At 46.8% G+C, this 27,072-nt stretch overlaps 1 protein-coding gene across 14 annotated transcripts in view; it reads right to left on the bottom strand.

The window, feature by feature from the left end:
* Positions 1-25,517, bottom strand: part of FNBP1 (formin binding protein 1) — a 119,996-nt gene extending 94,479 nt beyond the window's left edge. For 3 of the 14 annotated variants that reach the window (XM_035113002.2, XM_035113005.2, XM_035113008.2), the window contains exon 1: positions 13,246-16,226. In XM_035113002.2, the coding sequence (XP_034968893.2) occupies positions 13,246-13,302 (57 nt within the window). In that variant the 5' untranslated portion in view covers positions 13,303-16,226. Of the gene's footprint in view, positions 1-13,245; positions 16,229-25,187 lie in introns of those variants that run through there. The other 11 variants (XM_035113006.2, XM_035113007.2, XM_035113009.2 and 8 more) reach the window with 7 other exon arrangements.
* Between the last annotated feature and the right edge of the window lie 1,555 nt (positions 25,518-27,072).

Here is a 27,072-nt window from a genome sequence, read left to right as displayed (position 1 = left end):
TCCTGGAGAACAGGTTATTTCCTAGAGGTAATTCCTTCCGTAACACTCTGGAAAAGAGCAATCACACTTTTTTTTTTGCCTTGTAAAGTTATTTTCCGCCCCCAGCTCCCTGCTGAGATGTTTCATCATAGCTTCCTATTGCAGCTATAGAAAATGCAACCATATTGTGTGCAGTCTTCATTGTCCATGTATAAAATCAAGGATGTTTTGCCTCCCTTCACAACGCACAGCGCTGGTTGAAAGGCTCTCCAAACCGACGTTCTCCCCTATGCAGGCGGCTTCCTAGATGCCAGGACAGGCCGCCCAGCTGCCACCCTGGAAACCTAGTTGACATACTGCATGTGAAATGGAGAAGTTGCTCTGGGTGGGTGGGAAATATGCTGGCGCCCGTGTATTCCTGTGAGTAGCAATTGCTAGGAATCACAAGGTGGAGTGTCAAGTTGCTGTCGCATTCAGGTCTTGCTTGCGGGCTTCCCACTGCGGCATCTGCTTGGCCACTGTGAAAACAGGATGCTGGACTTTGATGGACCCCCTTTGGGCTAACCCAAACACCAGGCTCTTCTGGTATTCTTACAAGTAGCAGGTAACAAGTACAAGGCCTTTGCACACCACATCACGTTGACCTGGAGCACAGGAATCTGCCTTATACCAAATCAGGCAACCTAGGCCCAGTGTTGTCCACTCTGACTGACAGCAGCTCGCTCTCGCTCTCATGTTTTCAAGCACAGGTCTTTCTCAGCTCTACCTGGAGATATCAGGGATTGAACCCAAGACCTTGGGCATGCAAGGCAGATGTCCTACCACTGAGCAATGACCCATCTGCTGTCTTTTATAAACCACTGGAGCAAGCAAAAGCGGTTCCGAGAATCAGTTCAGATTTGTAACTAAATGCCTCAGAAACACTTAAGCCCAGAGTGCTAATGCATATTGGCAGGGTAAAAATCCATAACTCACACATCTTCCGTGAGTGTTTCTGCCTGGCTAGGATGTGTCATTGAACCCTGATAATGAATGCCTCCTGCTTCCTGGACATAGTTTCTGGACATTAATGCCTCCTGCTTCCTGGGCATGCAATTAAATGCAGAAACTAGCCTACTGTGCAGGAGTAAAATTGGCATATGTAGCTTGGCCCATTTTTGCCTCTGGCCCTGACCACCACTGGGATGGGCTCCCAGAAAGTTACTTAGAACGGAATGTGGCCCTCAAGTCATAAAATTTTTCCCCAGCCCCTGATCTCACTTGCATTGTCTTCCTATAGCATCCCCCCAAAAGATATTTTGCCCCCAAATAAGCCAGCCCATTCCAAAGATGTGTCTATTACTAATGTGGCCCCTGGAAGGTTGCATGTAAAGGGGTTACAGCCCTCAGGACAAAAAGGGTTTCCTAATCCTGGGCAAGAATATGATGTTGCTGTGGAGAAGAGCCAGGTGGAGATGCAACACTCACGTTCTCTCTCTCTGGAGTAACTCTCCCCAGTTGTGAAGAACCAGTCCTCAAAAACTGGCATGCCAGGGATGACAAAGAAAGAGAATTCAGTGCCACTGGGGGGGGGGCAGAACACGGAAGGGCTGTGGCTCGGTGGTGGAGTATCTGCTCTGCATGCAAGTCGCAGTGCGTTCAATCCCCAATGGTATCTTCAGGCAGGACTGGGACAGCAGTGCTAGAAACTCAGATAGATAGATAGATGATAGGTAGATAGATAGATAGATAGATAGATAGATAGATAGATAGATAGATAGATAGATAGATAGATATTGTGCCAACAAAAAAGGAATGGCAAGATAAACTGTTAGAGTATATTGAACTGGCTAGATTCAATTAGAGCAGGCATCCCCAAACTTCGGCCCTCCAGATGTTTTGGACTACAATTCACATCTTCCCCGACCATTTGTCCTGTTAGCTAGGGATCATGGGAGTTGTAGGCCAAAACATCTGGAGGGCCGCAGTTTGGGGATGCCTGAATTAGAGTATATTGAACAGAGGCAATTAGAGGTCTCAAAAACACAAAACAGTGGCCTAAAATACATACCTGGACTTGTCTTGATTAATGTCTGCAGAAGACCTTGTGGATATTTAAGTTATAATTAGAAATATCTTAATAATTATTCATAAAGGAAATAGTTTATAAGAAGTAAATAAGGAGGCCAGATACAGGATAAAGGAAGTCTTTTATTTGGTTGGTTGTATTGTTGTAGGTTATGTTCATTGTATGTTATGTTCACATTTAATGAGGGTGGATTTGTGTATTGGGGGTGGGGTGGGGTTGTGTTATGTTGTAAAAAAAAAATCCATTAAAAAAGAAAAAGAAACTCAGGTATATAAGCTAGGTGCCAAATGGCTCCTTAAAGCAGTCACCAAAACGGAATGCCTAGGTGCCAATTTGGGGCCAGAAGTCTCAAAAGTCGTATTTCTCAAAAACAACTTTTTGTTTTCCTGAAATCCATTCTGATTGTGCGGATAAAATGTCACAGGTGGAATTCTACAGGATGGGGTGTTGTTCGTGTGTGAAAACAGTCAGGAGCCAATGATCCCCAGGCATACACCTCCAGATGGTGGGGCCCTGGCATCTTCACTTGGTCGCAAGTGGCCGACAGCCAGGTGCAAAATGCACCTGGTACCTGGCAAATTTTGAACACTGGGGGAGACTCCCTGCCAGAAACCCTCAGAGAGCTACTGGCAGTCAGTGTAGACCAGTGTTTCTCAACCAGTGTGCCTCCAGATGTTTTGGGACTACAACTCCCATCATCCCTAGCTAGCAAGACCAGTGGTCAGGAATGATGGGAGTTGTAGTCCCAAAACATCTGGAGGCACACTGGTTGAGAAACACTGGTGTAGACAATACAGAGCTACATGGACCAAGGGTTTGACGCAAGGCAGCTTCTTATTTATAACATCCCATCACTTAGAAGCATGAAGACTAGAATCTTACTTTATATTTAGGGGACGGACCACAGTTCAGCGGTAGAGCCTCTGCTTTGCATGCAAAAGGCTCCTGGTATATGCCCCAATTGCATCTCCAGGTAGGTCTAGAGCAGGCATCCCCAAACCGCGGCCCTCCAGATGTTTTGGCCTATAACTCCCATGATCCCTAGCTAACAGGACCAGTGGTCGGGGAAGATGGGAATTGTAGTCCAAAACATCTGGAGGGCTGAAGTTTGGGGATGCCTGGTCTAGACCTACCTAGAGATGCAATTGGGGCATATACCAGGGGCCTTTTGCATGCAAAGCAGAGGCTCTACCGCTGAGCTGTGGTCCATCCCCTAAATATAAAGTAAGATTCTAGTCTTCATGGTTCTAAGTGATGGGATGTTATAAATAACTAGAACCTTACTTTATTTGAAAGGAAAGGCAGCACCTGCTTTGCAAACAATGTAGAAAATACTGGGCTGTACAGACCAGTAGTCTCACTGGATATAAGACATCTTCCTGTGTTCCTAGTTTGAAAACCAGAGCCCTATCCAACACAACTGAAGCAAAACAAAAAATCCTTTTATAGGCACAGCAAAAAGGAGACACACAGAAAAACATGTACTGTACCAATCCAAGCCTAGCCCTGCCTGAACAGTTAAAAGAAATTTCTATTGTATGCGCCAAGTCAAAACCAGATTTGTGTTAAATCTGTCGAAAAACAAATATTAACTGAAGATTAAGGTCAAACTTGGATGGTTGATCCAGGACAGCCATATGGTATCTTTCAGCATGCAGCAGTGTAAAAAAAAAAGGGGGGGAGGGATACGAAGGGGACCCTGACAAACCATATACTGTACAATATATAGGAGTTATATTTAAATCGACTGGGGAGGAAATATGTCAACAATCCCATTGGGAAATTCCCCAGCAATACTTGGCTTTTGATCACAGGAAAAGAAAGGGTTAATTTTGGGGTGTGCTGAAAGCATGTGGATAATAAAAGGTATTCAAAAATACTTATCCATCTGCCTAAGTGTGTGCTTAATTACTTTGGGCTGCGGCCAGTACAACCTTTCAGAGCAGACACACTGAAAACAATGGATATTGCTCAATTCATTCCATTAACTTCAGTGGGCCTACTCTGTGTAGGACTGAATTGGGTATAACCTGTTGTTGTTTTTTCATTTATAAAAATTGCAGTGTAAATGAGGTACTAATGAAGCCTCCAGCATGAGCCTCTCTGGAAAGACAAACTCTTTTCTTTCCAACCATGTTTGCAACAGGGCAATGTACAATATAAATGATGAAGCAAGACTTAAAAAACACAACAACCCTGTATAAAAAGCCATTCCCTAATGTTGTCATGAGCCCAGAGACCAGCAGCAAACCAAGAGATGCAAAGTCAGAGGTTGCAGAGTCAGGATTGTGCTCTTAAAAAAAAGAAAAAGATGCAGCACAAAAAGAAAAGTGATCAGGAAGGAGGAGGAAATGTGCAAGCTCAGATCCAAGCTCTCAGTTAATAAGTCCTTCTATTGACCAACTGGAGCAGAGAAGTTCAAGAAGGTCTGAATGCAGTGGCGGAGCTTCATGCTCTGGCATCGGGGGGGGGGGGGGAGCGGATAGCAGGCAGGGGCGGGGCTGCTGCATGTTCCAGGGGCGTGGCACACCGCCTGCGGGTGGTGGCGCCCAGCACGGGCGGGGTGCAGCCACGATAGCAGCCCACCGGGATCCTGCTGCTGGGGGCGGCACACTACCTCCATCCACCCACCCCTCTTCCACCAACAGTGTCTGAATGGCCTCCAGCGTCCAGCAGCAATGGAGACACAGAATCAAAAGATGCAGAACCAATATGGGGACATGAGGGACCAAGAGCAGATGCACCAGATCCCATAGTATCAAGGTCCATACAACTACAGTCAGGATCTTCATGCACATCAGTAAGAGCAGTTTGGCAGTGGAACAGACTCCCTTCGGAGGTGGTGGACTCTCCTTCCCTTGGAGATTTTAAAGTACAGTGGCACCTCGAGTTACAAACACTTCAGGTTACAAACTCCGCTAACCTGGAAGATTTACCTTGAGTTGAGAACTTTGCCCCGGGATGAGAACGGAAATCGTGTGCCGGCGGTGCAGCACAGCGCCGTCTTAAGCGCCCCCAGAGCCGTGGTGCGCCGGATCCCTCCGGCAGCCGCCGGATCCCTCCGGCGCCCTCCCGCCCCGTTTCCCAGCGCGGTGGGCAGGGGGGCGCAGCGCGCAGCGTGGGTGCAACAGGCACTGCTGCGCGGCAGGCGGGCGGGCAGGCGCAGCTGCGCGGCGGACTGGTCGGCCAGCGGGTGGGCGCAGCTCGCGGCGCCCTCCTGGCGGGCCGGCGCCATGGTGCCCTGCGCCACCCAGCCTGCACATAGGGCCGGCTCTGGTGCAGCAGCAGCAGCAGCAGCAGCAGCAGCAGCAGCAGCAGCAAGAGGCCCCATTAGCAAAAGCACGCCTCTAGTTAAGAACAGTTTCAGGTTAAGAACGGACCTCCGGAACGAATTAAGTTCATCACTAGAGGTACCACTGTAGAGGTTGGATAGCCACCTGTCATGTATGATCTATTTGAGACTCCTGCATTGCAGGGGGTGGACTAGATGACCCTTGGGGTCCCCTTTCAACCCTACAGTTCTACGATTCTATTAGCTTATCCCTGGGCCTGAGGAACTGGGGGCCTCCTAACCTACCCTCACCAGGGTAGGGAACGCTCCCAGGAGGAGGCGAAGGAACACTTAACATGGGCCTGCTTGCAAGTGGGGCAGGGTGGATTGGCCCTTTAAAGACCCTGCTTCTATCAAAGGGGGTGGAGCCTAGGAAAAGCAGTGGGGGGGGGGAGAGGAGCCTCAAGAGGCCACAGCATTCTCCAACCTTGGTTGGAGGAAGTTGCTCACTGCCTGATGGCTGCGACACCAGCCCTGCAGGCTCCCCTGCAAGAACGGAAAAGGACAAATGCACACAAAAACTGAGGGCGGACAGGAAATATCAGAGGGGGAAGAGATCAGATCTTTGCAGGAAACCGCAAGTTCAGGCGCTAAGCTGACGTGACTTCTCCACTCCACGTTTTGCTGAAGTTTCAGCTGAATGCAGTGGAGAATCCATCAGCAGCAAGACAGAGATGCCTAACCCTCTGTGCTGATTCCTTCCAATCCTTTCCCCCAACCTCCAGGTTCTTTCCCTCCCTCAAGGCTGGGGAAGTAAGACAATACTGTAGCTTCTGTTCTGGCAAGCTAAAATGCTCAAGGGGATGGAGGGGTTGCCCTGAGAGGAAAGGCGGGCACATTTGACACTTTCCAGTTTAGAGAAAAGAGGCAACATGACAGATAAGACGTTTATAAAATTATGCATGGAGTGGAGAAAAGTTTTCCTCCCTCTCTCGTAACTCTGGGACTCGTGCACAGCCAGTGAAGCTGAACGTTGGAACATTCAGACCAGACAAAGCGAAGGACTTCTCCACGCAGAGCATAGTGAAATAGTGAAATTCGCTCCCACAGGAGGCAGTGATGCCCACCAACCTTGATGGCTTTAAAAGAGGCCTGCATGAATTTCCGCAGAAGGCGGCTATGGAAGGCTACCAGCCAAGGTGGCAAGACTCTGCCTGTGTGGTTGGAGGCTGGAATGCTTCTGAAGACCAGTCTCTGGAAACTGCAGATGGGGAGAGTTGCTGTTGCACCCATGTCCTGCTTTGGGGCTTCTCATTAGGGGCATTAGGTTGGCCAATGTGAGAACAGGATGCAGGCCTGAACCAGCAGTGTTCTTCTTATGCTCACCCAGAAGCTTTTGTGGGTGCTAACAGTATCCGTTATTAACACCCTGACACCAGGAGCACAAATTATAATTAACAAACAACAAAAAAGGATGCTGGTAGGGGGTGTCATATTATCCTGTCTCCAGTTAACACTCCTGAAAATGCTTTTAAAAATCCTGAAGATCGGTATGAGGATCATATCAATGTACACACCTGTCTTGCTTTCCAACAAAAAGTAACTAAATGGTGCTTCGTAGTTTGGATTTTCACAAACCTCCTGAGATTTTCTTCTCCAGAGGATTTAGAACAAAAGCATTCTTTGTCAGATTATTCTTTTGCAGAGCAAATCCTTAAATAACCTGATCCTGACGTGCACTAGTGGTTTCACAAAGCAAAGAAGAAATATTTTCGCAGTCTGTACTTGTGCAGGGAAAGGTAGAACAGGGCTGTTGTGCAGTTCAGCGTGTGCAAAGAGAAAAGGAAAAGTCTGTGTTTAATTTTATCCCAACACTGTGCAGAAGAGTAGAGGAAATGATTCCTGCTACCTGCAGAAATTATTTTACACACTGGACTGTGCCATTTGCATGAGGAGAGGAACATCTTGCGATTAATCACCCCACTTGGCCTCAACAGATGCGTCCTACACATTTTTACTCTTTTTTTAAGCAGTCATAAGGACCAGAAACTTGGATCAAACAACACATCACATTAAAATGCATGATTTGGTCTCGGCTCATACTTGTTTTATTTGTACATAGAAACTGTGTGTGTAGTAGTTATTGTGGGATCAGCTACAGAAAACGGGGAAACACAACAATGAGAACATCCATGGTGTATCGACGTAAGTGCTATTGTGTGGATTTGTCCTCCTTTCTCTCACCAGCCCTCATTTTTCTAAAGATGAAAATGCAGCATGACCTACAAACTGTTCCTATCCCCCAGGCATTCTTCCCTCTCCCATTTGTGGGTTGATTTATTTTTTAAACACTAGCCCTGCACCACCACAATCTTTTCCCGAGTGAAACCCTCAGAGTTAATTACAGATTGCCCATTAAGGCACAAACCATTTTAATGTCGCCCCAGTACCTCCGAGAAGATTGGGGTGGGGTGCAGCACAGGGCCATCGTCTCCACACTTTGGTAAACCAAAGGCATTAAAAGAAGCAACCCCACCCCCAAATAAAACTACCCCAGCTAAGAGATCCAAGGAGCAACAAACATGCCCTTAAGGGACATTAATATTCCCTCTGCTTGAATGGGAGTGAGCAAACACCCCTCCAACAGATCAGCTTCTCCAGGGCTTGGTTTTCCAGATAAAAGGAAATTCTTTCAGAACTGAGGAAGGGGCGGGGAGAGGGGGAGAGTGTCTCACAACATTTTGCTCACCCATTTCCTAAACAGATAGAAGTTCAAGGCATTTTTTCGCAAGACTGTGCTATTATATTTATTATTATTGTGGTATTATTATTATTGGGACCCAGGTGGCGCTGTGGTTAAACCACTGAGCCTAGGGCCTGCTGATCAGAAGGTCGGCGGTTCGAATCCCTGTGACGGGGTGAGCTCCCGTTGCTTGGTCCCAGCTCCTGCCAACCTAGCAGTTCGAAAGCACGTCAAAATGCAAGTAGATAAATAGGGACCGCTTCGGCGGGAAGGTAAACGGCGTTTCCGTGCGCTGCTCTGGTTTGCCAGAAGCAGCTTTGTCATGCTGGCCACATGACCTGGAAGCTATACGCCGGCTCCCTTGGCCAATAATGCGAGATGAGCGCGCAACCCCAGAGTCGGTCACGACTGGGCCTAATGGTCAGGGGTCCCTTTACCTTTACCTTTTTATTATTATTATTATCCTGTCGAGAAAATCAGAGGGACCCCTTTTGACCGCTCCACCATCCTCTGAAGCTTTGGGGTGGTGGGGTGCCCCAGGAGAGGGCATTCTCTGGGGCAGATGTGGAATTCCCTCACCACAGAGATACATCTGGCACCTTCATTATGCAGTTTCCATTGCAGGCTGAAGATGCACCTCTTTCACATGCTCCTTGGTACCTGATATCACTCTCTAATATAAAAAATCATAAGGATGTTGTCATGCTGCAGTTCACTTACCCACAGACAGGTGGAGCTGCAACCTACACAGTGTGGTGAGCTGCAGGGCCATCAGGCAGCCCTGGCAAGGCATAGAGAGGAAATGGGGAAATGGGATCTGAAGGGCAGAGATGCAGGCCCAGACAAAGCGAGGAGGAGAGAAATTCTGTGGGGAGGAAAACTGAGACAGGGAAGGGGGTTGGTATGAGGAACGAATTGGAGGGGGCACCCTCTAGTGGTAGCTCGGGTTACAAACACCTTGGGTTACAAACACTGTGAGTTACAGGCTCCGCTAATCTGGAAGTAGTACCTCGGGTTAAGAATTTTGCTTCAGGATGAGAACAGAAATCGTGTGGCGGCAGCGGGAGGCCCCATTAGAACGGTTTCTGGTTAAGAACAGACCTCCAGAACAAATAAAGTTCGTAACCAGAGGTACAGTAACGTCTTAAGGGTATCCAGAGCCGTGGTGCAAGAGTCCTCCGGCGCCTGCCCCCCATGGCGGCAGTAGCGCGCGGCTGAGGGGTGGAGATGGAGGATGGTGGAGCCTGGACGGTGCGCACCATCTTGCAGGGGGCTGGCCTGGGCTTGGCCTCCCGCCCTGGACCGCGCCTCCCTCCAGCGTCCACTCCAGGACACAGCGGTGGCGCACAGCCATTGAGCTTCCTCCATGAAGCAGAATCAGCGAGACTCCTGCCTAGAGTGGCAGCAGGCGCGTGGTGTCACTCTAGGCAGGAGTCTCGCTGATTCTGCTTCATGGAGGAAGCTACTGCCGCCGCGGGTGGTGGTGGTGGCGCCGGCAGCAGCTGCTCCCAGACACCAGCCGTTCGGCGCTCCTTCCGCGCCCCTGGTGGCCAGGCGCCTTGGCGCCACCCAGCCCAGGCCTAGAGACGGCCCTGCAGAGGTACCACTGTACTTGCTTACATATTCACTTTCTTGTGGTTTTCCAAGGAGGCATCTGATTTGTCACTGGATTAATAGGCCTTCAGTCTGATTCATTCATATTATTAAATGATATATTTAATGAGCCAGTCCTGAGGGTTAGCAGCCCCCCCTGCAGTGTAGGCAGTGGAAGAAGAACATAGCCATTGTTGCAAGCAGCCTCTACGGTAATACTGTAGTCTAAATAGGCCCTGCACGCCTTTCATCAAACCCCACCAAATCTAAGAGGCCCTGATTCAAAAGGAAAATGCCTTCTACTCTATCAACAACATATTTAGAAATGGGTTAAGAGATGACTTTTATGCTAGAGTCCTTCCTAGACTGTACCCACTTCAGTTTGTGGGAATCCCACCTTCGAATGATCCTCCACACTACAGTATTCAAATCCCTGCATGCAGAAAAACGGGAAGGAGAGGAATCAACATTGTAGTCCATTGCACCCTCCCTCCTGAACCAGTCTATGCAGGAAGCACGTTTGCAAGAAGTTTGCAAGACAAAAACCAGACGCAGAATAAGCCTGCTTCAACACACAAACACACACACCCCAAACAACAACTGAGCTCCTATCAATGTGAGAACTGTAATTTAAACACATCAAGACTAATCCACAGGGAATTTCCTAGGGATTATTACTGGCTAAAGAAGCTGGTGGCCCAAAGGCTCAGCCAAGGGCTGTTAACCCAAGATGGTAATTGAGCCCAGAGAAAAGCCCCCTCTTGCAAGATAATTGCTCCTTGACCCCCTTCCCCTGCACCTTAATACTGCGGAGCCAGTCTTTCCAGCAGGAGACATAAACCAAGCTGGTCAGTCCATCCTTCCGTTTACCAAATTTCTGAACAAACCCAGCAGAGGCCTAAATATCATTGTTACTGATTTCATTCATGAATCACTTCTCATGAGAAGCAAAGCAATTTTCAATGGAATTAATACACATAAAACAGCTGGTGGGGAGGGGGGGGGAGAAAGAACTATTATGGTATATGTTTCTCTCTCTTTCTCTCCTGTCAGGGATTCTTAAACTTTCACCTCCTTTCCAACTCTACAGTTAAATGATTCTATGACTAGGTTATTTGTGTGTGTGTGTGTGTGTGTGTGTGTGTGTGTGTGTTTGTATATGTATGTATCAAATTCTAATCTAAAGCATATATAGACCACTTAACATCTCAAACATTCTTAAGAAGTGACTTAGATACCGGTATTATATATCAAACCTGCTGCCCATTTACCTGAGGGTTACCTAATTAATAAATTGCACAAGGTTTGGGAGTCTTTCCCCTCATGAACAACATTCTAGACTGAAGGAATGCATGAAGTGCTGGAGTCAAGGCATTGTAGGTGGTTCCCCTGCACAGCAGCAGCAGCAACAACAATAACAACAACAACAATGCATATTTTTATACAGACACATACTCAAAGTAAGGCCTCAATCAGATGGGTGGCTGAGTTGCTGCAACTAGGGCACTTGAGCATGCGCAGAATGGAAGGTGAGAGGGTGAAGGGCATGAAATAAGAAAACATAAATGTGAGGAGAGAGGGTTTGGCTTTCCTAGTTCTGCCCTTGTACAGAGCAGAGAGACATTCAACCACGTGGAGGGAAAACTCCCTCAGAATGGCACATGCTACTCTGACAAACATCCTGCCACTCGGCCCGGCTGCCATACAACACCTACACACTTCTCTTAGCTACCGGTAGTAGGCTGCCTCCTCTGCCCTCCCCCCTTCACAAAAAAAGAAGATGCTTGACAGAGAATTTCCCCTTTTGGGAGGAATTCTTAGGGTTGTTTTCTATTCCTCAGCAATTTTTTGTTGTTGTTCTTCTGTGGGTTGCAGTGTTTTGACTTCAAGTGCATCATCTCTCATACCTGAGCATCAGAAATTGGAGGGATGAGATGAGGGACAAAGACAGCAGTGGCAACCACAGCAACAGCTTCCTTTCTTGAGAACACCCTTGCATACAAAAAAAACGTGAAAAGAGGGTTCTGGTAGCCACCACTTCCTGCCTCCCTTAGTTCCCCTCAGCGAGCTAAGGGTGGAGGGCGCTTCTGGAGATTTGAATATGTCAAGGCTTGAGAGGCCTGCAGGAAGTTTTTGACTCGGTAAAGTTACCAGGCCATTTTCACAGAGAATAACCACACTTAAAATGAGCCAGTAACAATAGCTTCCTCTCGTTACTACAGAAATCGGTACCCGGTTCAGAAGCAGGATATAATAATCATAATACAAACACAGGATTACAATTTCCAGAAGCTTCTACGGTAAGACCACTGAAATAGTAAAATTAAACTTTGGGAAGAACTTGAGGTCAGACCATTGGTCCATCTAGCTCAGTATTTTCTACACCGAGAGTTGGAAACTCAGGTCTGTGTGGCCCTCAGGACTCACCCTAGGCCATGCATGCCATAAAGGAAATCTGCTTGCAAAAACGTACATAATGCGAAAATTGCATACATAAAATGCGTATATCAGGAGAACACTAAAATGCTGACTTTAAAAAAATATTAAGGCGAGACCACCTTACCACACACACACACACACAAAAATATGCAGAACTGGCTCGGTTATAGACGCCATATTAATAATATTCATTCCACATTTATCAATCAATCTTCTGGTGTAGTAGCACCAACACTTTGGAACTCCCTGCCTCTTGACATCAGGCAGGTGCCTTCCCTATACAGGCGTACATTTCCAAATTTGCACTTTCCAGAACTTTATGATAACTGAAACAAAGACATCTTTTGAAATTTGCATTTATACAAATTTTGCAATGAGATTCTCTTAACCGATGTTTACAGAAATACATATATTGGGGAAAAGTGTGCATAAAAATGAAGTTATTAGGGAAAATAACAGTTAAAAATGAATCATATTAGGGAATTTGGCTAAAAAAAATGGGCACATTAGTCCAAACAGCATCTAAAAATGTTTTCATTAGGAGAAAACTGCGCCAAAATAATGGTGAATTGTCATGATGATTTAAAACAAAAACAAAAATTGCTGCAAAGTGTGAATAACTGAATTTAAGACTGGGAAAATGAACCAAACCAAATTTGACAATTCTTTCATCCCTAATTACAAGCGAGCCCCCTCCCCACATGAACCAGAGGCACAAGGAGTCACCCCCTTCAGTGAAATGACACTATGGAACTCCCTCTCACTAGAAGTCAGACAGGCACTGTCCCTGCTGAGTTTCAGCCTCCGGGTTTAAAACTGTTTTGATTCCTGGAGGCACCAGTTTGCACCAATGATTGCTACTTTAATGGTTTTAGTTCATTATTTGTGTTTGGAGACCCAGATGGCGAAAAGCAGCATATAAATATTTAAAATAACTAAATAAACATAATTCCTATCATTCCCCAGCTAGCACTCTGCTTGAAGATGGGCAGCCAGATGACTCGAGACAGGCGAGAGAGTCCCGCATTGCAGGGGGTTGGACTAGATGATCCTTGTGGTCCCTTCCAACTCTGCAGTCCTATGATTCAATGACTGCACTGTTACCTGAGATTCCGCCCTGACACAGTCACAAATGGGGAAGGACCCGTTTACCTTTTTAAAGATCCATGTAGGTAATAGCCAACGACAGCTCAGGAAACAGAACGACATTTGACCAGAACTCTTAAAAGGTGTTGCAGAAACAAAGGCAAAACAGGTGCAGGATCTGAACCCGATTCAACGTGTGACTTCAGGGAGGATCTTGCCTCGCTGATCCGTTCAGAGAAGAGAAGCAAGCAGGCAAAGATGCAGTTTCAACGGATGATAGCTGCCAAGAACCGGGCACTTAGCAGGTACCTCCGCTTCCACTGCTAGCATCAAGGTCAAGACATGCCAAAAAGCCAACGGCAGTTGCTGCAAGGCAGATGCAGTGCAGAATGGCCACACCAAGCTGAATTTAAACACGTTTCAGTGTTTAAGACCATGCATGTGAAGAATGTCTTATTCACTACGAAACCTGTAATGTCACCAACAAGTATCAGTAAGCTGTCAAAGAGGAAATGAATGGTGCAGCGGAAAAACCACCCTGCCTACCATCAAGCATTTATCATTATTGATTCAACAACGTTAATTCTCAAAACTGCTTGAAGGAGCACACTGAAGGCACTGTCAGACAACCGGAAGCTTATTCTTTGAGCTTATTCTATGAGCTTATTCTTTGGCCTTGTCAGGTTTAGCAGCCTTGTGGCACTGAATAGCTCTGGTATGTTGTGGCTTCAGGTAGGATGTAACAGACTGATTCCATTGTCCCGATGGCAGTAGAATTATCAACTGCTGCTGTTAAGTTAGGCTGCCCGTTGCATCTCTCCACAATTCAGGGCTCTAGGCCTTCCCTGCTTCCAATCAGGAAAAGTCCCCAGAACAGTGACTCATACAGAGAGAGACACTGGAGGTTTAGCTTTTCTGAAGGTGAGTAATTACTGACCAGGGATGTGGGTGGCGCTGTGGGTTAAACCCACACCTGTCAACTCCCAGACTGAAAAATCCGGGATCAGCAGTGGCGCGGCACCGGAAGTCGCTTCTACGCATGTCCAGACATGCGTAGAAGTGACTTCTGGTGACGGTGCTGCCCGATTTCCGGTGCCCAGACATTGGCAGAGCGGCACCGGAAGTCGCTTCTACGCATGTCTGGACAGGCTTAGAAGCGACTTCCAGTGTCGCTCTGCCCGATTTTTGAAAATCTGGGGGAAATACGGGATATTTCACAGCTTTAAAAACGGGGGTTTCCCGCGAAAACAGGAGACTTGGCAGGTATGGTTAAACCACAGAACCTAGAGCTTGCCGATAAGAAGGTCAGCGGTTTGAATCCCCGCGACGGGGTGAGCTCCCGTTGTTCGGTCCCAGCTCCTGCCAACCTAGCAGTTCGAAAGCACGTCAAAATGCAAGTACTGAAGATAAATAGGTACCGCTATAGCAGGAAGCTAAATGGCGTTTCCATGCGCTGCTCTGGTTTGCCAGAAGCGGCTTTGTCATGCTGGCCACATGACCTGGAAGCTGTACGCTGGCTCCCTTGGCCAATAATGCGAGATGAGCGCCGCAACCCCAGAGTCAGTCACGACTGGACCTAATGGTCAGGGGTCCATTTACCTTTTAATTAGGGCCAACACTGGGGGAACTGAATCAGGAGGATCTAGTGGGAGGGCACTAGAAGGTTAGGGGTCACCGAACCTCAAGAGATGCCTGTTTCGGGGGAAGATCCCAGTGGTGTCTCGAGTGAGAGAGCAGACAAGCAGTCAGGATCTCCCTCCGACGCACCCTCAGATATGCCCATTTCAGCAGTGCCAAGAGCACATGTGATGCTGAGTCTGGCCTTACCCCAACTGTCCCCTACACCAGGAAAACCCCAGTGCTGGGGCACTCAGTTCTCACCCTGCCAGCCCACTAGAAGGACCACCCATTTGACTGGCCAGTGCAGGGACTCCATCAGTTTGCCATATTACTGTAAATGTTATGTCCACCCTGCGGGGGGGGGGCAGGGTGTCACTTGTGGATTCAACACCTTAGCTCACATTTAACTACAACTTCCTCGTGCACCCGCGGATTCCTGCAAACCTGTCACTTGCCTTATATACCTATCTGACCCCAAAATAAAAACTGGAGCTTTGAGTTACAGTTCTTTGCTGGCCGATTTACTGTTGAATACCATCCATTTACCGGTACTGAAAAGATAGTCTGTGCCCAGCTTTAAAAGCACAGATATGATGTCAAACTTTCCATTTCTACTCTGTCTGATATTTCTCCCCTAATCATTCCTGAATGTATGTCAGGTTCTTGGATTTCCAGAGTTTTGGCTAACAGATTTTGCGGTTTTTACACTGAAGATCTATTCTCAAAACAGGTTTCTCTTGAAGCCTTCAGAGGGGGCTCAATGGGCAGGCCCTTAGGCTTCTCCATCCCGGTGCCCTCCAGATGTTTTGGACTACATCAACCCCACCACCATGGCGATAACTGGAATAATAATTATCCATCCGTTCCCCAGGTGTGATCATGCTTCCAAACCTATGGGGAACTGTGGGAACAAATTTTGGCTCAGTCCCTCGTTTTGATTCAGCTGGGATAGCTCAGTTGGTAGAGCGTGAGACTCTTAATCTCAGGGTCATGGGTTCAAGTTCCATGGTGGGGGAAAAGATTCCTGCATTGCAAGGGGGTGGACTAGATGACACTCATTCTACCATTCTAAGATTCTATGTTTCCCCCCGCCTGCTCCAAAGCCAGCTACACAACGACAGAATGTGACATTGCATCGCATGAACCCCGAGCAAAGTGTATCCACACAGAATCTGTCATGCTTGCTGTTATGAATTTAGATTAGGAGGAGTGCTATATAAAGCACCAGTTACTACTACCAGAGGGTCCTATGCCACCCGCAGCACACAAACAAGCAAATGGTCCACTAATGGGTGGTTGAAGCATGCTTGGCTCCCCTAGTATGAAGCTGTTAGCAATGAAATTGGGGAGGGGAGTGCTGCCATTTTGGAAATGAAAACATCAGCCACAATCAAACCATACATTTTAAAACACTATGATGCCACTTTAAACCGGCATGCCCCCCCATATATATATGTGTGTATATATGTGTGTATATATGTGTGTGTGTGTGTGTGTGTGTGTGTGTGTATATATATATATATATATATATATATATATATATATATATATATATATAGGGAAGTGTAGTTTGTTAAGCGCTGAGAATTGTCAGGAGACCCCTTTACCCCTCCAAGAGCTACGGTTCCTAGAGTGGCTTAACAATCATTTGCTCTTCCCAGGGAACTCTAGGAATTGTAGTTCTGTGAGACTAATACCAGGATCTCTTAACACCTCTCAGCAGTCTTAACAAACTACAGCTCCCAGGATTCTTTGGGGGAAGCCATAGCTGTTTACATTTAAAGCAGTATCATACCATTTGAAGCAGTCATGGCTTTCCTCAGAGAATCCTGGGAGCTGTAGTTTGTTGGGGGTGTTGAATAAGAGATGCCTACTCCCTTCCCAGAGCTATAGTTCCCAGAGTGGTTTAGCAGTCAATTCCTCTTCCCAGGGGACTCTGAGAATTGTAGCTCTGTGAAGCTAAAAGCATTATATGTAACTGCAATTACAGTAAATAAAAAAATCCTTCCAGCCAAGGAAGGATTCTCAAGGTATTCTCAAGGCGGCCAGGGATGAGTATACCTCAGCCAATAAATGCCTGGATAACCAGGAATGTTTTTAAATCCATCCTGAAAGTTAATAATTATGGAGACAGGTGCACCTCGCTAGAGAGGGCATTCAACTACCGGGGAGCCACCACTGAAAAGGCCCTGTGGTAGCTCAGTGCCAACCACCAAGGCCTTACCTGCTCATTGTAGGGTCTGTGATGGTTGGTATATCTATTTCAAAAGCTCTCCCCTACACAAATTCACCCTGTGCTGAAGCCTGATATTACTTGGCCAGTAAAGTGAGATGACCGCCGCAACCCCAGAGTCGTCCGCGACTGGACCTAATGGTCAGGGGTCCCTTTACCTTTACCTTATCCATGTTTGTTAACTGATGCGGTTAAACATTTTTTAAAAGAAAACAAACTTAGACTGAGTTTCAGCACACATGAAAAACTGAAAAGAAATCCTTATTTCCTGATGAATAGCCTTTGGACTATAATGTAACTTAAATAGAAAACTGTCTTTAGAAAGATTTTTTCCTCCAAAAGCATTTTATTTTAAAAATCCAATTTAGTTTTTTTTTAAAAAAAAACCTGATTTAAATTTTAAAAAATCCTGATTTTTTATTTTATTTTTAAAATAATTGATTTTTACCCACCCTGCTCTCAGGTGATGGGGTGGTGTTCAGGTGGCATCTAGGAGGTGAGGCCAGGAGTTAATAACCAGAGCCAGGGCAGAATCTTGAAAGTCTTGGCAGAATCTAGAATGGATGGGCTTTTAGAAGGGAACCATCTAAATTAGGGGTCCCCAGACTTACCGGGCTTCGGGCCGGTGCCCGCCGCGCCGACCGCACGGCGGGCCGGAGGGCAGGGGAGTGCGCGCCCGTGCACACACGCACACGGTCGGGGGAAAAAATCGCCGAAAATCGCTTGTGCGCATGCGTATGGGCCTCCCCCGACCCAGAAGTGCATCGGAAATGACCTCTTCTGGGTCGGGAGAGGCCCATACGCATGCGCACAAAGGATTTTCGGCGATTTTTTGCCGATTTTGAAGATCGCCGCCGCGCCGTAAGAGCGGGCGGCGGCAGCGGGCGGCGGGGGTCGTCGCGGGCCGGATTGGGAGGCCAATTGGGCCGCATCCGGCCCGGGGGCCGTAGTCTGGGGACCCCTGATCTAAATGGTTGGTCTGGTAAAATACCAGGTAGACTGGCAACCCTAAATTCATACACTTTGTAGCAATTGACAGCCATAAGCATATAGAACATAAAGTGCATGAATCGGGCTGAATTAAGCATTCAGCTTGGCTATGTAAGTTGCCAGGGCACCACAAGAGGTAATGGGGAGTGCAGAAAATCTTGCACTCTGAGCCTCTCTTCCTGAATATAATTTTCTGCAAAACGTTTACCTCCACGATATTGCATTTATCTGTTGCAACAGCAGCATGCGATAACTCCTGGCTACATCTAAATGAGGAAAATGCTAATCTCAGGAAGCCCCAGCAAACCCTTGAAAAGCATTTCAATGAGGAGAGGTTGGGTAGTAAAGCAGGGCATTGAGAATGATGTCACAGTTTTGCAGCAGCGGAAAAACAGCACCTTTAGGAGACATGTTTCTCTGCTGTTAAGCATGCTTGACGTCCTTTTTGGCGAGCTGAACATCTTTTGAAAATATTGAGATCCATCTTACATTAAGGATTGAACAAAGCGCTCTACATCAGAATAGATTTCAGTGCTACCAGCCTCACGGTAAACATGTTTTTGTGAACATGGCAACTCTTAAAATATTTTGAGATTATGAACCATGTCCATTTGTATTGTTTTATCAGAATGTGATCCAGCTCAAAATCTTTTTCAATGAAGGATGGGATATAAATATTACTAAGTGAATAAACAAACAAACAAAAAAACCTTTTTTGAAACTATCACCTTTTAAACTCTCAGTACAAGGAGGCAAACATCCAATATGCCCTTTTCCTTCATTCCTGACTGTTTGGAATACCCATTGTGTGCTCAAAGCTTCAGGACTAAAAACTTTTTTTTTTTAATGCACAAGTTGAAATTCCCCTGCAGAAGAAGAACCTCAGCCTTGAGGGCTAGAAACTTTTTTTTTAAAAAAATGTACAGGTTGAAATTATTATGCAGAAGTCCTACAGTGCTCAGTCAGTACAGCATGAGGCTCTTAATCTCAGGATCATGGGTTTGAGTCCCATGCTGGGCAAAAGATTCCAGCATTGCAGGAGGCTGGACTAGATGACCCTCGTGTTCTCTTCCAACTCTTAACAATTCTGTCATTATAAGTACCTCAGTCAACACGCGCTGCCTGCAAGGCATATGTAGCTCCCAGCTGCTCCTACCATATTGTGCTTATCAAGTCTACTCGATTAGGCCAAAACACCTCAGATTTGTTTTCACTTGCAAGCAGCTGCTTATTTTACCTCTCCCCGCTTTGCAAAATCCTGCCTGCACATGTCAATCATCCCTTCTCCCCCACCCCACCACCCTGCCTCAGCTTTACTAGAACAGACTCTTGCCAAATGTTGGGTATTCCTCAAAGCGAAAGCCTTGCTCGATACATGGAAAGGGATGTTGCTCCTAAATTGCCTGAAGCTTTTCTGTTGTAGGCATAAGGTGCTCGGGCCCTCTGCGGATACTGAAGCAGCCTGTCCAAAGCTTCGGAACTGCTCTGCATCAAGAATTCACTACCTGTGATCCCGACAGTTTCATGGAGGGCTGCAATTCCCAAAACTGGCTTAGGAACATAGGAAGCTACCTTATGCTAGACTGTCATTAAAATTCTAAATGAGCCAAAATGTAGGAAGCTGTCTAGTTCAGTATTGTCCACACTGACTGGCAGCAGCTCTTGAGGACTGCATGCTGGGAACGTTCCCAACATCACTGGGAATTGAGCCTGCCGGCTTCTGCACACAAAGCAGATGCTCTCCTACTGAGCCATAGCCCATCCCAAGTGTCTGTCCTGCCTCCCAGGGACAATGTTAGAAAAAGGAGCTACCTGTGGCAAGCATAGAGTTCACTGCATCCCCTCACCCAGATTGTCCCCTGCAACCCAACAGCCAATAATGACAGCCAGACATAGCATCATCCATGTGTATAGAATCACACCCCAGAAATTTCCAAAGAGACAGACAAGTTTGTAATTAGCTGTTTCACCTGGAAAATGAAGCCTATCATCTCTCCTGCAGCAAACTGCCAAATCAACCTGTAGACCAAACTACTCAGGGCCAACCCACCCATTAGCTTCACTGAGGCACTTGCCTCAGGCAACAGGCTGGGGACAGCTGAGAGGGTTGGCACATCTGGAAAGAGAAGGGCATCCTCGCGTGCCTTCATTTCTCCTTTGGCTGCTGATAGGAGCCGCCGCCGCTATCCCAGGACAGTTCGTCTGCCACCGCCGCTTGTTCCTCTCCGCCTCCTTTTTTCTCCCCTGCCAGCTTCAGTGCGCCGAGGCTTCCCTGGGATGCCTCCAGTTGCCTGTGGCAGCAGTAGCGGGCACTGTTTTTTGATCTGCCTCAAGCAGCTAATAATAATAATAATAATAATAATAATAATAATAATAATAATAATAATTGTACCCCGCCCATCCGGCTGGGTTTCCCCAGCCACTCTGGGTGGCTTCCAACAAAGATTTAAATACATTAAAATGTCACACATTAAAAACTTCCCTAAACAGGGCTGCCTTCAGATGTTTCCTAAATGTCAGGCAGTTATTTATCTCTTTGACATCTGCTGGGAGGGCGTTCCACAGGGCGGGCACCGAGAAGGCCCTCTGCCTGGTTCCCTGTAGCTTTGCTTCTCGCAGTGAGGGAACCGCCAGAAGGCCCTCATCGCTGGACCTCAGTGTCTGGGCAGAACGGACACTGTCTTGGACCAAAATGTCTTGGACAGGCCCTGAAACTGCATGGCTGTTAAGGATGCAGGGATACCGCGACCAATATCCGGAGTTCTTCAGTAAAATGCATTTTTGCCTCAGGAGCAATTGTGGCGCTCGCCCACAACTCCGAAATCCTGCTGCGTCTTGCAAGCCACAAGGCCCGCTAATGCCATGCCATCCTAGGCCTCCAGCTCAAATTCCCTTTGGCAAGCTCTCCGCAGCTAAAACACCTATCATTAAGCTATTTGATGCATCCACAAATCCCAACCTGCTCGTCAAAAGAGGAAGCTCTGCTCTGCCATTCCCCACAATGCTCAGCTCATACACCTGCGTTCTTCCAATGTGTAAAAAACAAACAAAAACAAGGGTAGAAACATGTGTCAGACCAAGGGCCACATTTTCTTCTCAGGGCAACCTTTCAGGGGCCACATGTTGGTGGATGGAGTCCAAGGCCAAAGAGGGCAGAGCAATGGATGTGAATTTCACCTTTCTATAGCAGCCTTCATTCATTGCCATCCAAGCAAGCAGGAGGCAATGACAGAGTTCAAGGGCAAAATAAAATGAAGGAGGGTGAAATGGTATGGGCTGTGGCTCGGAGAAAGTTATGAGGGCCAGACAGAGAGGTCCAGGGGGCCACAGTAGGCCCCTGAGATTGAGCTTCCCTATCCCTGGTGCAAAACCCTTCATCATTTTTTAGAACACTGCTCTAAGGGACCTGCCTCCAGGTCTTCCAAAACCAAGATAAGCTCAAGCATGGCTTGTTACACACACACTTTAAGTAAACTAGAAACATTGTCACACCACCCCCACCCCCTCCCCTTATCTACCGCTCTCCCCCTTTTCCTCCCCAATGTCTCAACAATTGAAACTGATCTGTAAAAAAGCTATGAGAGACATTGCCCAAGTCTTTGTAAACTGAGAAAACCTTTAATAAAAATTTACAACAAAAAAAAAAGATCCAAACTGAGGAAGCACACCTGGGCCATAGATAACACAAACCCTGCAATTGATCTAGCTTATTGTGGTCAGCTATAGACCATAGGGAGTGCTGCAAAGATAGCAGCCAGCGTGGGGGGCATTGCAAGCAGATTCCCAAGGGCAGGAGTCCAGGTTTGCAGAGTGTTGGCAGAAGTGGTTAGAGAGAAGCTTCCCCTCCCCTTAGCACAATATCAGAACCTAACAGGGTCATACAGTGAAGCTGAAAGGTGGGCGAGTCAGGACAAATTGTATTCCTCCACCCCACCCCACCCATATTTTTTTTTAATTGCAATGTTAACTGATGGAACTCACTGCCACAAAATGCTGCAATGGCCCATTGGCTTAGATGGCTTAAAAAGGGGGTATTATTATTATTATTATTATTATTATTATTATTATTATTATTATTATTATTATTTCAAATTATTACCTTCTCCATGAACTCCCAGGGCATGCTGCTACAAAATATAAAATTAAGAAGCAGTTTAAAACAACTCACAAGAACAGCTGTGGGTCTTAAAAAATATTTATCATGGGTGCCAAAGACCAGGGTAAATATCCTCAGTGAATTTTTCTGATAAGGCTACTAATAGCCATTATTCCTGCATTGCAGGGGGTTGGACTAGATGACCCTATGAGTCCCTTCTAACTCTATGATTCTAAGGCTACTTGTTATTCTGATTATGCAAACTGAGCCTTAATTCACACAAAGGCTTGCATGGTCTCAGAATGCAGCCTCGGGGCACACCCAACATGCATGCGTCCATGTGCGCACACCCACCCACAGCCAAATCTTCGAAGGCAGGCAAATCTAAGAATTTTTTTAAAAAAATCCTGGGTTTAATCCACCCAAGTTCTACTCAGAGGAGACCCACTGACATTTACAAGCCTAAATTCATCACATCCGTCAGTTTCAATGGGTTACCTGCGCTGGACGCAACCTCCAATTTTCACCTTATTTTTAGTTTTTTTATATATTTACGCCCCTGTTTTCCTTCAAAGAGCCCATCGCAGTGAACTTAGGAAGAGCCCAGCTGCTTGATCAGGCCCCAAAAGCTCTGTCTGGTCCAGCCTCCTGTTCTCACAGTGGCCAACCAGATACCCCAGTGGGAAGAAGCCTGCAAGCAGGACCCAAGCGCAACAGCAGTTCTTCCAGCTTGTGATTCACACCAGCTGTTAAGTAGCTGCTTCCTCCACCAGTGGAAGTAAAACGTAAGAACAGCCAGCTGGATCAGGTCAATGGCCCACCTAGCCCAAAATCCTGTTCTCATAGCGGCCAAGCAGATGTACCCAATTGGAAGCCCCAAAGCGGGACCTGACCCCCCCCCATTCTATCCTCACAATCACCTTGCAAGGTAGACCAAAGTAAGAAATTGCTGTGACTGCCTCAAGTTAGTCCCATGGCCAGTGGGTCTAGGGGTGGCAGTGTTAGTGGTGAAGAGGCTGTTTAGGGGTAGAGACGTTTTGCTGCTTATGCATTGCAGGGGGGTTGGCCTAGATGACCCCTGGGGTTCCTTCCAACTCTACAAATCTTGGATTCTAGGGTGAGAGGAAGAAAGGGTGCAACTTAACTTCCCAAGATCAACTTCCAAGTCCCAAGAAACCAGGTACAGTAACTAGAAACCTGCAAGTCTGATCTTCCCATTCCAAACCACAGTTTCCTCACAGCCCGTTTTCTCTCTTGTAAGGGTATACTTGAAACTGGATCATTTTGTATATGAAAGCCACTGCCTGCCTTTTTTGCTCTCTAACCAACTTAGCTATCCTAAACCCTTGCAACAGAAAGGCAAAACACACCAGAAAGGAAGATCCCAATTTCTGACCTTGTCCCCCCAGCCTTAAATCCTTTAAAAAGAATTGCATTATTTCCTTCTCTTTGCTGAGACAACCAGGGCTCCTCTCCCAGGAAATTGTTTTATCATGGACACAAAACACACCTCCCCCCCCCTCCTGTCTTCATTGCAGTCTTGGGGGTGAACACAGCAATGACACAGATTTCCTTCCTGAAGTTGAGAAATACAAATGATTATTTTTTAAATAGGAAATGTCACTTGCTCCTCTCCCAAACCTTCACCAACGCTGCAATATTTTTGAGGGGGGGAGGGGAGAGGGGGGGGTTGTGCATCCAATGTTAGTCCTACGCAGAGTAGACCTATTGAAATCCCGTGATAGGACCAACTCAAGACCTTACATTCCAATGGGTCTACTCTGAATAGTTTGATGCAGCGCTTGGGTTCTTTTAACGACAGTATTCATTATGACATTCCAGAGGGCAATTATTAATTATGCATATAATTAATACGGACATGTGTGCACATACTCATTCGCTGGCTATCTCTTCCCTTCCCCTTTCTCAACCGTGGAAACATCTGGGGTTTTTTGTATTAAGAAAAAGGAGCTGGTAAACACTACATTGCAGAGGAGGGAACACGAGGAAGAGAAACCGTTATTTTCAGGCGGCAGAGAGTAAGGCGTGTAGAGAGGCGAGCAGAGATAACTACTGTTGAGATCTAAGGGCTTACTCGGAGTAGACTCACTGCAATCAATGTATTTTAGTGTTTGTTTTGAATACTTCCCCTGATCCTCTGCTTGCAATTTGTTTTAACTGATTTAATACTGTGATTATATACCTTTGCAGCCCCACTCAGGGACATATTTATGGCAAAAGCTTAGGGCAACTGGCCTTAATATTATGTCTGTGTGTGTACACTGCTGGTACCGGCTGTGTTATCTTACTGCGTAGGATTTGTATCCAGTGTTACCCCTCCTCAAGAGTAGACCCCTTGAAATAAAACGAGCATGACTAATTTAAGCACACTGATTTCAAGGGGGTCTGCTCTGCGCAGAACCAACCTTGTGGTTATTAGGGGGTTGTACCCAATCTCCACCACTACCGTAAGACCACTGATTTCCAACGGGTCTACTCTATGTAAGACTTACTTGGCTTCCACCCATAGAAAGACCGGCTTTTGCATTCCAATAAACCCTGCTCAAGAATATACCCACTGAAAGAAATAGACCCAAACTAACTACCGGTACTGTACAGTATACCTCTTATTTCCAATGGGTCTACTCTTAGGAGGTCGAATATTAGCCGAAATCTGGAGGTTGGCTTTTTTTAAAAAAGGAGTTAACTTTCTCACACCATTTTCTACGAAGACTTAAATCGCCAATAGAACATAGACCTAACTTTATTGTACTGTCTTCCTACGCAGATTTAGAACTCCAATAGAATGCCTATATCTGTATCTAACCTTATCGCAGTTTTCCGTGCAGATCCAAACCCTCAGCATTTTGTGTGTTTAAGTGAGAGACATGCATGAAGTGACGCGCTCGTCGCCCCCAACCCCAGCTCAGGAATAATGCAATCCCTCTCCCCCACATGCTGCTGCTCAGCCATGTATAGAAATAGCCCCCACCCACACATTGCAAAAATCCATGCCTCTCTTCCACGACCACCAACCCATTTCTTCCTCTTGCTGCAGCTTCTACTTACCCAAAGCTCCGTGCCCCAACTCATGGCTCCAGCGACGAGCGGGCTAGGGGGCCGGCCCTGGGTGCGATATTCAACACCGGGGGGTCCACACCCCCTCGTCCTTCGCCTGCCACCCCAAAAGCGAGGCCAGCACCCCTCCAAACCGCTTGCAAAAAGAGCATAAGCTTGCAAAACTACAATATAGCAACAATAATAGAGCTTTGTGCCCTTGATTTGATTGCTTGCTGGGTTGCCTCCTCTCGTGGCTATTGTTGCTACCACCTCATTGCTGCCTCCAGAGCAAAATGGCCAAAGCAGCGGCAGCGGCAGCAAAATCAAGCGAGTAGCTCTCAGAGTAGTAAAGGGAGGAGACCCAGGGAGGAATTGACAGCACCTGGGAAGCGCGCATGCGCCCGGCAGTAAGGCGCATGCAAGGAGGAGGGGGGATTCAGCAGTCTGGTGCTGGGATTGCGCAGGCGCCAAGAGTGGGCTCAACTGATGCTCCAGGGGAATTTTATTTTACTGTATTTTATTGAGCCACGCTGTCAAGTGAAGCTCCTCAAATCTCAGTGCAGCATCCTAAGGCTTTGCAGCAGAGATGCAACTGTGGTACACATTTGGTACAGGTTTTCTTATTTCGTTTTGTAATGTACAGAAAGCAGGAAAAAACCCCAGTTATAACAACAGATGGAAACGAAAAGATTAAAAACAAAATTATAGAATAGGTACGTAGAATGAGTCCATTTGCATCTGGGTTAAAATGATGAAGTCCAGGTCATAAAAAGAAGAGCATGAATAAGCTTTGTCTTCAAATAAATAATATTAACGTAATCTCATTATCAAGTATAGTTCCAGATTTTCAAGGCTTGTGAGGAGAGTTGCCTTGAAAAAGATAAGATGGTGCAGTTTTGGAATGTGGCCCACTGTGGCACATGTAAACGGACAGGAGGCGGAACCCAGAGACCACCACCCATACTTCTATATTTGAGAAATTTGAGAATATTTGGCGTGCACACTGCAGCCCCCAAGTCATCCCCCTCCTTTTACACACATGAGCAATTGCAAAATAGCTTCCAGGTGCTTCACAGGAAGTGTGGTGAAGTGGTTAGAGCAGGCATCCCCAAACTGCGGCCCTCCAGAAATTTTGGACTACAACTCCCATGATCCCTAGCTAACAGGACCAGTGGTCGGGGAAGATTAGAATTGTAGTCCAAAACATCTGGAGGGCCAAAGTTTGGGGATGCCTGGGTTAGAGTGTTGGATTAGGACATGGGAGAGCAGGGTTCAAATAGGCCATGAAGCTTGCTGGGTGACCTTAGGTGAGTCACTGCCTATATTATAATAATAATAATAATAATAATAATAATAATAATAATAATAATAATATTGTTATTATTATTTATACCCCGCCCATCTGGCCAGGTTCCCCCAGCCACTCTGGGCGGCTTCCAACAAAATATTAAAATACAGAAATCCATCAAACATTAAAAGCTTCCCTAAACAGGGCTGCCTTGAGATGCCTTCTAAAGGTCTGGTAATTGTTATTCTCTTTGACCTCTGGTGGGAGGGCATTCCACAGGGTGGGTGCCACTACCGAGAAGGCCCTCTGCCTGGTTCCCTGTAACTTGGCTTCTTGTAGCAAGGGAACCGCCAGAAGGCCCTCGACGCTGGACCTCAGTGTCCGGGCAGAACGATGGGGGAGGAGATGCTCCTTCAGGTATACTAGACCGAGGCCGTTTAGGGCTTTAAAGGTCAGCACCAACACTTTGAATTGTGCTCGGAAACGTACTGGGAGCCAATGTAGGTCTTTCAGGACCGGTGTTATGTGGTCTCGGCGGCCGCTCCCAGTCACCAGTCTAGCTGCCGCATTCTGGATTAGTTGTAGTTTCCGGGTCACCTTCAAAGG

This window comes from Zootoca vivipara, chromosome Z, assembly GCF_963506605.1.
Source record: "Zootoca vivipara chromosome Z, rZooViv1.1, whole genome shotgun sequence".
NCBI lineage: Eukaryota > Metazoa > Chordata > Lepidosauria > Squamata > Lacertidae > Zootoca > Zootoca vivipara.
Note: the sequence above shows the minus strand (reverse complement) of the source record. Positions and strands in the feature narration are given on the sequence as shown.